General features: G+C 43.4%; 1 protein-coding gene across 2 annotated transcripts in view; it reads right to left on the bottom strand.

Moving 5' to 3' along the window:
• The window catches only part of eno4 (enolase 4), a 38,558-nt gene extending 38,065 nt beyond the window's left edge, over window positions 1-493 (bottom strand). For both annotated transcript variants that reach the window (XM_071393128.1, XM_071393129.1), the window contains exon 1: window positions 213-493. In XM_071393128.1, coding sequence (XP_071249229.1) covers window positions 213-389 — 177 coding nt within the window. In that variant the 5' untranslated portion in view covers window positions 390-493. The remainder of the gene's footprint in view (window positions 1-212) is intronic.
• Window positions 494-13,531: the final 13,038 nt, after the last annotated feature.

The following is a 13,531-nucleotide window of genomic DNA, read 5'->3' as shown; positions in this document are numbered from 1 at the left end:
GACTGGAGCTCAGACATCGCATACAATTTAGTTTTTATTTAAAAAACTACTAATTTCAGCACCCAAACACTTGCCAGCATTTACACATGACTTCTGGCTCCAGTAAATTAGCGGATTAATTTAACATTGATTTAGCAAACTAGCTAGATAGAAAGCATGATAATATGTTGGTCAGCCGTTTTAAGGAATCAATACATCATTGTCAATCATACCAGGTAACCATAAATATCATCGGGCTTATCAAAGAACATGTCGTTCAGGACACCCTCCATCTTCTGTGGGACGCCGTTTGCCCTATAATATTCAGCAGCTTTAATTTTTAAATCATAAAACTCCTGCTCTTCTTTGGAGACACGACTGTTATAATTTATAAAGCCTTTATAAGACATAGCTATAACGTTCTGTCGGAGTATTGTAGAGAAAATAAGGCTTGTATTCGCAGTCGACACATCCAGAGAAACGAGCTACCGACAGTACTGTAGCTACTGCTACTGTTCACTTACATGGATACTACACCAAGCAAACTGTCAACAGAGCCTTGTATTTGTGTACAATACTGGTTGCTTAGCAACTTAAATGTGACATAACTTCCTACATTGAACGATATCATTTAAATGTTTCATCAGAGAGAAAAGAACGTAACAAGATCGTTAGGAAACAGATCTGGTTACACTTTCATCTATAAACTGAACTATAGAAATGTGGAGAGAAATCGCTGGTGTGCATTTAAGCCCGGAACAGGGCCTGACAGGCAGCCTTGTCTCCCAGGCTGCGTGCCGCCCGAAGACCAGCGGAGGAATAACAAGTAAAGACCCTGAGGTGTCAAGGAACAATGCGCTATCAAGCCACATTCAAACAGCCAGAATCCTGAAGCCTATAGGGGGAAAAAATATTTAGCTAACATCTTTCTAAATTGAGGCAACTTTATACTGATATGTCACAGATATTATATCAGACTGATTTGTTTTAGATTAACCATATTTGTGTGTTTTTCGGTAGCTTGCTTGCTAGCAGGGCTGCTAGTCTTGTGAGCCAGGGTTTCCCAAAATCGGTCCTGCCCCCTCACGTTTTTGCCTTAGCAGTGCTAATGTAACAGTATAACTTTAGTACGTCCCCTCGCCCCGACGCGAACCAGGGACCCTCTGCACACATCAACAACAGTCACCCACGAAGCATCGTTACCCATCGCTCCACAAAAGCCGTGGCCCTTGCAGAGCAAGGGGCAACACTACTTCTAGGTTTCAGAGCATGTGACATAACTGATTGAAACGCTATTAGCGCGTACCCGCTAACTAGCTAGCCATTTCACATCCGTTACACTCACCCCCCTTTCAACCTCCTCCTTTTCCGCAGCAACCAGTGATCTGGGTCAACAGCATCAATGTAACAGTATAACTTTAGACCGTCCCCTCGCCCATACCCGGGCGCGAACCAGGGACCTTCTGCACACATCAACAACAGTCACCCATGAAGCGTCGTTACCCATCGCTCCACAAAAGCCGCGGCCCTTGCAGAGCAAGGGGCAACACTACTTCTAGGTTTCAGAGCATGTGACGTAACTGATTGAAACGCTATTAGCGCGTACCCGCTAACTATCTAGCCATTTCACATCTGTTACACTAAGTTAGCACTACACAGTTGATTCAAATAACCAAAGCTTGATGATTGAGTTGGTTATTTGAATCACCTGTCTAGTGCTAGGGAAAATAACAAAACGTGCACCCACGGGAGGCCCTAGGACCCAGTTTTTGGAACTAGCTAGGTAGTCTTGTGAGCTATCAGCTAATTAGTTATCTATGCTGGTTGTTAGCTTGCATAACTGATCTGTGTATAATTATAACAGACACTTCGTGTTTTGTGGTTAATATTTACATATACAGCGCTCCATTCCTGACAGGCTGATCAGATTAGCTCTTAGCCTCGGAGCTTGATCAGATTGTAGGCTGTTTCATGAGCAAAGCTCCTTGCAGACATATAAGCAGTCAACATGCCTTATAGGCTAATGCATATGATCCAGTGGGTGAGCGCTATTCCTGGCAGGCTGATCAGATTCAATAGCAGCCTCAGAGGCTGATAAGTCAATATTCTGCAGGCTGTTTCATGAGCAAAGCTCATTGCAGGTATATTAGCAGTCAAAGTGCCTTTTAGTTCTACTGAAATTACTGATACTTTTAAGAAATACTACGAAGACCTCTACACTTCCCAATCAAGCGATGATCTATCAGAGATCGACTCCTTTCTCTCCACCTCCCATGCCTGTCAGAGGAAGACAGAGAGCGCCTGAGTTCTCAGTTCTCAGTTCCTGAATTGTTGGAGGCCATTAAATCCTTACCTTCTAATAAATCTCCCGGGGAGGATGGCTTCCCTACAGAGTTCTATAAAGAATTTAGGGAGCTGTTGGTCCCCTACCTTATAGAGGTACTTAAAAAAGCCGGGGAAGACAACTGCTTTCCAGAGTCTTTCTCTCAAGCAGTGATTACTGTAAGAAAGGGAAAAACACGCTAAAGTGCGCCTCCTATAGACCAATCTACCTCCTTAAACACGGATTGTAAACTGGTCACCAAGATGCTACCTAAGAGCCTGGAGTCATGTCTTCCCCTGTTGGTCAACCCAGATCAGACTGGTTTCATAATTAATAGATTGTCCTCCAATAATCTCAGAAGGTTCTTTGATATAATTCACCTTGCTAACAAAAACAACATACCTAGTGTCGCAGTCTCCCTCGACGCTGAAAAGGCCTTTGATAGGGTTGAATGGCCATACCTCTTTCGCGTCTTGGAAAAGTTTGGTTTAGGTACCGTGTTTGTAAATTTGATAAAATCACTCTACAAATCTCCTAAAGCTAGGATTGCTACCAATGGGATTACTTCCTCCTCTTTCCATCTCTATAGGGGAAACAGACATTGTTGCCCAATTAGCCCTCTCCATCGAACTGTTGGCTGAGGCTATTAGAATGTGCCCTGACAAACATGGCTTTGAGGTGAGCCCCCATACCCATAAATTGTCTTATTTCTAACAAACCCAGAACACTCCCTCTCTCACTTGCAGATCCTACTACAGTGTTATAGTTCTTTCTCTTGATATAAGATCAATTTTGATCAAAGCGAAATCTTACTGTTGTCTGTCTTTGACCACCATACCATTATTAAGCACAAGTTTCCTTTTAGATGGTCGCCTATGGGCTTCACATATTTGGGCATAATGGTGGTTGGTAACCTGAGCAACCTATATAAACTCAATCTGGCCAGCTTGTTGCAAAAGGTGGAGGGTGACCTTTGTAAATGGATGGACTTGCCTCTCACTCTACCGGGTAGAATAAATGTAATTAAAATGAATGTCCTGCCCAGATTTCTATATTTGTTTCATTCTCTCCCTATCCCTGTGCCAGCAGCATTCTTTTCCTCTCTCGAAAAGCTGACCAGACGGTTTATCTGGCACGGCAAAACCCCTAGGGTTGGCCTGGATAAACTGACCCTTGATTACGGTCAAGGGGGCTTAAACCTCCCCAATTTTAGAATGTACTACTGGGCTGCACAGTCTAGGTTTCTGGCTCAGAGGTTTGACAATGGTCCCTCTCCCTCATGGTTGAACATTGAAAAGTGTGAGGTAAATGATGACACTGGGGCAGAATTGTTTTACAAATGGGACAGAAAATCTATAAAAACCATCACAGACAACCCTTTAATCATACATTCTGTCCTGGCATGGTGCAAACTGCATGAGCTGTTCAGATGAGGGGGATTTCTTTCCCCTAAAACCCCTTTATGGAACAATAGATTGATTCCTATGTTTTTCCAGAATAGTAACTTTAGACCATGGTCTGATAAGGGTATCACTCATCTGGAACATTGTTATGAGGAGGGAGTTCTTATGTCTTTTGATCAGCTGAAACAGAAATACCACTTGCCTAACAGGGACTTCTTTAGCTTCCTACAACTACGAAACTTTATTAGGGTGACTCTCAAGGGACAATGGAACCTACCTAAGATGTCATCTATTGAACAACTCTGCCATGCAGACCAACCACTGTTCAAGACCATTTCCTGTGTTTACGATGCGCTTATTTCAGGACTAACCTTGCCTGAGCTAGATAAACCCCGACTTAGATGGGAAAAAGATCTGGGTATTGATCTTGATGAGGGTCTATGGAGTGACCTATGCAGGGATGGTGTTACATCCACATTGAACTCCAGATAGACTGATCCAGTTTAATTTCCTCCATCAGCTCTATATCACCCCATCTAGACTGCACAAGTTCAACCCTGATATCTCCTCCCTATATTTTAGATGTGGCTCAGATGAAGGAACATTCCTCCATTCCACTTGGCAGTGTTCAAAACTACACGGTTTCTGGCAGGGAGTTTGCGATACCATATCCTCAATTCACGGGGTTGCATTCCCTTTAGACCCGGAGGTCTGTCTACTGGGTAACTTTACTAACTCCCAATCTTAGGCAAAGTCATACTATAAAGCTAACAGAAATATTGCTAGCGATTGCCAAGAAATGTATTGCCAAGAAATGGAAATCGGATTCCCCCCTGCCAGTTGCAATGTGGCTATCGGAAGTTAATAGTTGTATCCCACTGGAGAAAATAACTTACTGCTTGAGGAATAAGTTAGAGACATTTTACAGAATTTGGCAACCTTTTATTGACTATATGGAGAATCTCCCCTCACATCACATTGATTGAACGTCTATTTAACCCTGATATAATGTTTCACACGTAATGTATAATATGTAGCTTACGGCAGGTGACCATATGATCCAATGTCTCATTATTATTATTTTACTCTTTATTTTGACTTATTTATTGTATGTTTGTATAAAAAATTATTATTATTTATTTATTATTTTACGCTCATCTGTTACTGTCACTTTGTCCTATTGCTGTCTAATATATTTTCACTTTTGTTTTGAATGTATTTAATTGGAAAATGCAAAAATAAAATATTCAACAAAAAATGCATATGATGCATATGATCCAGTGGGTGAGCTCTGTTCCTGCCAGGATGATCAGATTCAATAACAGCCTCAGAGGCTCATAAGTCAGGATGCTGCCATTCACGCTCCTTGTTGACTCAATTAACCCCTTCCGTCCTCTCCGTCAGCTCCCTGTACCAATCCAGACTAGCCAGGTCTCTCAACCTGGTCTCAGAACATTTAGTATTATTCTGTACGTAAATCAGTGACACTCCATTTAGTATGATATGTGACATTTCGTATGGTTACATAAGACAGATGATTACTGAGGACAAAAATAGGGTGGTAGGGTGGTTGGTCAAGGTGGATGGGTATAACGCGAACATCTAGCAACCCAAAGGTTGTGAATTCAAGTCTGATCACGGACAACGTCAGCATTTTAGATAATTAGTAACTTTGTAACTACTTACTACTTTTTAGCTACATTGCAACTACTTAGCATGCTAGCTAATCCTAACCTTAAAACTTTCACTAACCCTAACGCCTCGATCACACCGACAGCTTCATTGCATTTTGGTACACCAGAAGTACATTCATTTCCAATGGAACGATGCTTTTGCCTTGCAGCATTGCGTTAAATATAAATATATTGCATTTATCGAAGGTATGCATCAAACTATGCGTAGACGGCTTGACAGAAATGGTAGCAGGCCTCCTGAGTGGCGCAGCGGTTTAAGGCACTGCAGTGGTTGAGGCGTCACTACAGATCCGGGTTGAATCGCGGGCTGTGTCACAGCCGGCTGCGACCGGGAGAACCCATGAGGCGACATACAATTGGCCCAGAGTCGTCCGGGTTAGGGGGAGGGTTGTCCTTGTCCCATTACGCTCTAGAGACTGCTGTGGCGGGCCGGGACACATGCACAATGAAACGGTCGCCAGTTGTACAGTGTTTCATCCGACACATTGGTGTGGCTGGCTTCCTGTCACGACTTCCACCGAAGTCGGTTCCTCTCCTTGTTCGGGCGGCATTCGGCGCACCGGTCTTCTAGCCATCGTCGATCCACTTTTCATTTTCCATTTGTTTTGTCTTGTTTTCCTACACACCTGGTTTTCATTTACCTCATTAATTGTTGAGTATTTAACCCTCTCTTCCCTCCATGTCTGTGTGTGGAATTGTTTGTTGTAAGTGCTTGTGCACATGTTTACTGGTGCGCGTCGGGTTTTGTACCCGTGGTGGTTATTTCTTTATGCTGTTAGTTTTGGAATTAAACTGCTCCGGCTATTACCTAGTTCTGTTCTCCTGCGTCTGACTTCCCTGCCACCAGTTACGCACCCCTTACACTTCCGGGTTAAGCAAGCAGTGTGTCAACAAGCAGTTCGGCTTGGCATGTTTCGGGGGATGCATAGCTCTTGACCTTCGCCTTTCCCAAGTCCATACGGGAGTTGCAGCAATGGGACAAGACTGTAACTACCAATTGGGGAGAAACGGGGGTTTAAAAAATGGTAGCAGAAGGTGAATGTTGAACTTTTGTTGCACACATATCCAGTTGACACTGTCGTTTTCATTGAGGCGTAACCCTAACCTTAACCCTTTTAATTAACTCCTTAACTTTACCCTAACCCCTAGCGTAGCTAATGTTAGCCAGCTAGCTAACGTTAGCCACCTAGCTAGAATTCATAACATATCATACGTTTTTTGCACACATTTGTTTACATCCCTGTTAGTGGGAATTTCTCATTTGCCAAGATAATCCATCCACTTGACAGGTGTGGCATATCATGAAGCCGATTAAACAGCATGATCATTACACAGGTGTGCCTTGTGCTGGGGAATATAACAGGCCACTCTGAAATGTGCAGTTTTGTCACACAACACAATGCCACAGATGTCTCAAGTTGAGGGAGAGTGCAATTGACATGCTGACTGCAGGAATGTCCACCAGAGCTGTTGCTAGATAATTTAATGTTGGTATTCCCATACTGGGGGGTATGTGCAATGCAGGGTACGCCAAATAAAGATGCGATTCACTTTTTTTTCACATTTTCAAATAGTGTATTTATATTTTCCAACATTTGGGTGAGGTTTTTTTCTCGCCTGAGTAGCCTCATTTCACTGCCAGAAATAAAATTTTACCATCTAGTGTTCAGCGAAATAACAACACAATGTCAAATACAGGTAGCCTAGTCAAATAATTAACATCCAATCACATTAACAGTTACTCTCTCGCAGGAAACCGTCCCTCTTGCGCAGACATTTAGAAACATGACAATTAAAAAAATAAGGCCCCTGAACTCTTGTGTATTTTCTGCATTATGCAATGATATGGGCAGCAACCATGTAACGCTTTTACAACATACAGAAGTACGCTGGCTATCAATTGGCAAAGTATTGACACTTAAAGAAATATATATATATTTTGAATTTTACCCCCTTTTCTCCCCAATTTCGTGGTATCGAATTGTGTTAGTAGTTACTATCTTGTCTCATCGCTACAACTCCCGTACGGGCTCGGGAGAGACGAAGGTCGAAAGCCATGTGTCCTCCGAAACCCAACCCAACCAAGCCGCACTGCTTCTTAACACAGCGCGCATCCAACCCGGAAGCCAGCCGCACCAATGTGTCGGAGGAAACACCGTGCACCTGGCGACCTGGTTAGCGTCCACTGCGCCCAGCCCGCCACAGGAGTTGCTAGTGCGCGATGAGACAAGGATATCCCTACCGGCCAAACCCTCCCTAACCCGGACGACGCTAGGCCAATTGTGCGTCGCCCCACGGACCTCCCGGTCGCGGCCGGCTGCGTCAGAGCCTGGGCGCGAACCCAGAGTCTCTGGTGGCATAGCTAGCACTGCGATGCAGTGCCCTAGACTACTGCGCCACCCGGGAGGCCCCGACACATTTTTTTAAATTGAGAGACAAGTTTAAAGTTCTCTTTACCGACCATCATTTTCACTTGTCTGACCGCTTGCATGATGACGAGTTTCTCACACGACTGGCCTATCTGGGTGATGTTTGTTCTTGCCTGAATGATCTGAATCTAGGATTACAGGGACTCTCCGCAACTATATTCAAAATTGAGCCTATGATTAAGAAGTTGGAGCTCTTTTCTGTCTGCATTAACAAGGACAACACACAGGTCTTTCCATCGTTGTATGATTTTTTGGGTGCAAATGAACTGAAACTTACGGACAATGTCAAAAGTGATTTAGCGAAGCACCTGAGTGAGCTGAGTGCGCAATTACACAGGTACTTTCCCGAAACGGATGACACAAACAACTGGATTTGTTATCCCTGTCATGACCTGCCTCCAGTCCACTTACTGATATCTGAACAAGAGAGCCTCATCAAAATTGCAACAAGCGGTACTGTGAAAATGTAATCAGAAGCCACTGCCAGGTTTCTGGATAGGGTTGCGCTCAGAGTTTCTTGCCTTGGCAAATTGCGCTGTTAACAAACCTCTCTAGGGTACGTGAGACGGTAGCGTCCCACCTCTTCAACAGCCAGTGAAACTGCAGGGCGTCAAATTCAAAACAACAGAAATCCCATGATTAAAATTCCTCAAACATACATGTATTTTACACCATTTTAAATATACACTTGTTGTAAATCCAGCCACAGTGTCCGATTTCAAAAAGGCTTTACGACGAAAGCAAACCAAACGATTATGTTAGGTGAGTGCCTATTCACAGAATAACACAGCCATTTTTCCAGCCAAAGAGAGGATTTACAAAAAGCAGAAATATAGATCAAATTAATCACGAACCTTTGATGATCTTCATCAGATGACACTCATAGGACTTCATGTTACACAATACATGTATGTTTTGTTCGGTAAAGTTCATATTTATATCCAAAAATCTGAGTTTACATTGGCACGTTACGTTCAGAAGTTCAAAAACATCCTTTGATTTTACAGAGAGCCACATCAATTTACAGGAATACTCATAATAAACATTGCTAAAAGATACAACTGTTATGCATGGAATTTTAGATGCACTTCTCCTTAATGCAACCGCTGTGTCAGATTTCAAAAAAGCTTTACGGAAATAGCAAACCATGCAATAATCTGAGCAGAGCCCAATCAAGACACAAATATATCCACCATATTGTGCAGTCAACAGAAGTCAGAAATAACATTATAAACATTCACTTACCTTTGATGATCTTCATCAGAATGCACTCCCAGGAATCTCAGTTCCACAATAAATGTTTGTTTTGTTCGATTATGTCCAAATTCCTCCTTGTTGTTCTAGCATTCAGTACACTTCCCAAACTAACAACGCGTGGGCAAAGTACAGACAAAAAGTTTAAAAAGTTATATTACAGTCCGTAAAAACATGACAAACGAAGTATTGAATCAATCTTTAGGATGTTTAGGATGATAATTCTTCAATAATGTTCCAAACGGAGAGTTCCTTTGTCTTCAGAAGTGCGATGGAACAGAGCTCGCTCTCACATGAACGCGCATGGTCAGCTCATGTTCAGCTCATGATAGAACTTACTCAATCCCCTCTCATTCGCCCCCACTTCACGGTAGAAGCATCAAACAAGGTTCTAAAGACTGTTGACATCTAGTGGAAGCCTTAGGAAGTGCAACATTACCTATATCCCACTGTATCTTCAATAGGAGCTGAGTTGAAAATCGACCAACCTCCGATTTCCCACTTCCTGTTTGGATTTTTTCTCAGGTTTTTGCCTGCCATATGAGTTCTGTTATACTCACAGACATCATTCAAACAGTTTTAGAAACTTCCGAGTTTTCTATCCAAATCTACTAATAATATGCATATCCTAGCTTTTATGGCTTTGTAGCAGGCCATTTACTCTGGGCATGCTTATCATCCGGACGTGTAAATACTGCCCCCTACCCCAAAGACGTTTTAAGACACTGATGCACTTCGCAACCACGTACCTATGTGAGAGTGGATTCTCCGCCCTCACTAGCATAAAAACTAAATACAGGCACAGACTGTGTGTGGAAAATGATTTAAGACTAACACCGATGTCTTGCTCAAAGACAAACTAAACAGCTTCGTTGCTCGCTTTGAGGACAATACAGTGCCACTGACACGGCCCGCTACCAAAACCTGCGGGCTCTCCTTCACCGCAGCCAACGAGAGTAAAACATTTAAACATGTTAACCCTCGGCCCAGACCGGCCCAGACACACCGGCCCAGACGGCATCCCTAGCCGCGTCCTCAGAGCATGCGCAGACCAGCTGGCTGGTGTGTTTACGGACATATTCAATCAATCCCTATCCCAGTCTCCTGTTACCACATGCTTCAAGAGGGCCACCATTGTTCCTGTTCCCAAGAAAGCTGAGGTAACTGAGCTAAACGACTATTGCCCCTTAGCACTCACTTCAGTCATCATGAAGTACTTTGAGAGACAAGTCAAGGATCATATCACCTCCACCCTACCTGACTCCCTAGACCCACTCCAATTTGCTTACTGACCCAATAGGTCCACAGACAACGCAATCGCAATCACACTGCACACTGCCCTAACCCATCTGGACAAGACAAATACCTATGTAAGAATGCTGTTCATTGATTACAGCTCAGCATCTAACACCATAGTACCCTCCAAACTCGTCATTAAGCTCGAGACCCTGGGTCTCAACCTTCTGACAGGCCGCCCCCAGGTGGTGAGGGTAGGAAACAACATCTCCACCCCGCTGATCCTCAACTCTGGGGCCCCACAAGGGTGCGTTCTCAGCCCTCTCCTGTACTCCCTGTTCACCCATGACTGCGTGGCCATGCACGCCTCCAACTCAATCATCAAGTTTGCAGACGACACTACAGTGGTAGGCTTGATTACCAACAACGACAAGACGGCCTACAGGGAGGGCCCTCGGAGTGTTGTCAGGAAATAACCTCACACTCAATGTCAACAAAACAAAGGAGATGATCGTGGACTTCAGGAAACAGCAGAGGAAGCACCTGCCTATCCACATCGACGGGACAGTAGTGGAGAAGGTGGAAAGTTAAGTTCCTCGGCGTACACATCACGGACAAACTGAAATGGTCCACCCACATAGACCTCAGGAGGCTGAAGAAATTTGGCTTGTCACCGAAAACACTCAAACTTTTACAGATGCACAATCGAGAGCATCCTTTCGGGCTGTATCACCGCCTGGTACGGCAACTGCTCCGCCCACAACCATAAGGCTCTCCAGAGGGTAGTGAGGTCTGCACAACGCATCCCCAGGGGCAAACTACCTGCCCTCCAGGACACCTACACCACCCGATGTCACAGGAAGGCCAAAATGATCATCTAGGACAACAACCACCCAAGCCACTGCCTGTTCACCCCACTATCATCCATTAGGTGAGGTCAGTACAGGTGCATCAGAGCTGGGACCAAGAGACTGAAAAACAGCTTCTATCTCAAGGCCATCAGACTGTTTAACAGCCATCACTAACATTGAGTGGCTGCTGCCAACATACTGACTCAAATCTCTAGCCACTTTAATAATAAAAAATTGGATGTAATAAATGTATCACTAGTCACTTTAAACAATGCCACATTATATAATGTTTACATACCCTACATTACTCATCTCATATGTATGTACTGTACTCATACCATCTACTGCATCTTGCCTATGCCGCACGGCCATCACTCATCCATATATTTATATGTACATATTCTTATTCATTCCTTTACACTTGTGTGTATAAGGTAGTTGTGGTGAAATTGTTAGATTACTTGTTAGATATTACTGCATGGTCGGAACTAGAAGCACAAGCATTTCACTACACTCGCATTAACATCTGCAAACCATGTGTATGTGACCAATAAAATATGATTTGACTCTCTACACTACAACCCAACATTGCAGAGTTATGTGCATCCTTTCAAGCATTCCTTTCTCATTAACCTGTGGTGAGTTATTCACAATTTTTGATAAACAAATAAGGTTTTATATGTAAGATGGCTAACTAAAGAGCAAAATTATAGATTATTATTATCTTATTATTTGTGCCCTGGTCCTATAAGAGAGCTTTGTCACTTCCCACGAGCCGGGTTGTGACAAAAACTCACACTCATTTTTATGGTTAATAAATGTATATTATAGTGTGTGTGTGGCAGGCTTACAATGATGGCAAAAAACAACATTTGAGAGTACACTGACCCTGGTGCTAGAGGCGGTACGCAGCTTGAGGTTGGATGTTTGAGGGAGTACGGGACTATAAAAAGTTTGGGATCCACTGTTTTAGAGAATTCCAACTGGTCTCACAACCGCAGACTACATGTATGGTGTTGTGTGGGTGACCGGTTTCTGATGTCAACGTTGTGAACAGAGTTTTCCATGGTGGCAGTGGGATTATGGTATGGGCAGGCATAAGCTAAGGACAACGAACACAATTGCATTTTATCGATGGCAATTTTAATGCACAGAGATACCGTGACTAGATCCCGAGGCCCATTGTCGTGCCATTCATTCGCCGCCATCACCTCATGTTTCAGCATGATAATGCACGGCCCCATGTTGCAAGGACCTGTACACAATTCCTGGAAGCTGAGATGTCCCAGTTCTTCCATGGCCTGCATACTCACCAGACATGTTACCCATTGAGCTTGATTGGGATGCTCTGGATCGACGTGTACGACAACGCGTTCCTGTTCCCGACAATATCCAGCAACTTTGCACAGCCATTGAAGAGGAGTGGAACAACATTCCACAGGCCACAATCAACAGCCTGATCAACTCTATGCAAAGGACATATGTTGCGCTGTATGAGGCAAATAGTGGTCACACCAGATACTGACTGGTTTTCTGATCCACGCCTCTACCTTAATTTCCCTCCTAACAGACGCATTGTGTCCAGAGGATGGAAAACTCTGTTCTTTACAATCAATGCGCTTTATGAGACTATGGTATCAATTTCCCTTCCCTCTCCTCTTTCATCGTACGTCTCACTGCTCTGTTCTATGCTGTTGTGTTTGTGTGCGAGATTTGTCTCTACTCAACCTCTTCTCTTAGTTGCCCACATGTCCTTTATTAGGATTGGAATGGACAGATGGTATGCATAGTGAACTCTTGCATATGGTGTCATTCTTAATTGTTAATGGAAAGAAGACCATGTACTATTATTGAGGTTTTGTATGATCTGTATGTCCCTTTTATCTCTGCCTGGGAGTAACTGTGTGTCCCTTCAGTCAATCCATAACCATAGCTAGAGCCTGGTGTTCCGGAATCCTTAAAGGAGTTCTACATGAGTCCAGTCTACCTACAGCTCCTGCAAATTGAGATTTTGCTTTAATTTCTTAAGAGTGGTCTGGGTTCATTTTTACTTGAACCAGTCCAGTCAATGTTGATTAAGGGATGTTGAGGAAATCCGATGTCTCTAATTGGGAATAGGAAGAACGAGTTATCAGATATGATGAAGATGTAAACCGTGTTTGGTTAGTTTGCAATTAAATTTGCCAACCCTTTTATAACAGGGCACTTATTTTTTTTAGATTTCACTGTTTATATAATGGAGCAAAAGTATAACATAAATGGTGTGTGTGTCTTAAAACACTTGATTCCCTGTATAGTGCACTACTAGTCCTTGCCATAAGTAGTGGGAATAGTGTCATTTCAGATGTACATACTCGCTGCC

This window comes from Salvelinus alpinus, chromosome 3, assembly GCF_045679555.1.
Source record: "Salvelinus alpinus chromosome 3, SLU_Salpinus.1, whole genome shotgun sequence".
Lineage (NCBI taxonomy): Eukaryota > Metazoa > Chordata > Actinopteri > Salmoniformes > Salmonidae > Salvelinus > Salvelinus alpinus.
The sequence above is the reverse complement of the archived record's forward strand: the minus strand, read 5'-3'. Positions and strand labels throughout refer to the sequence as shown.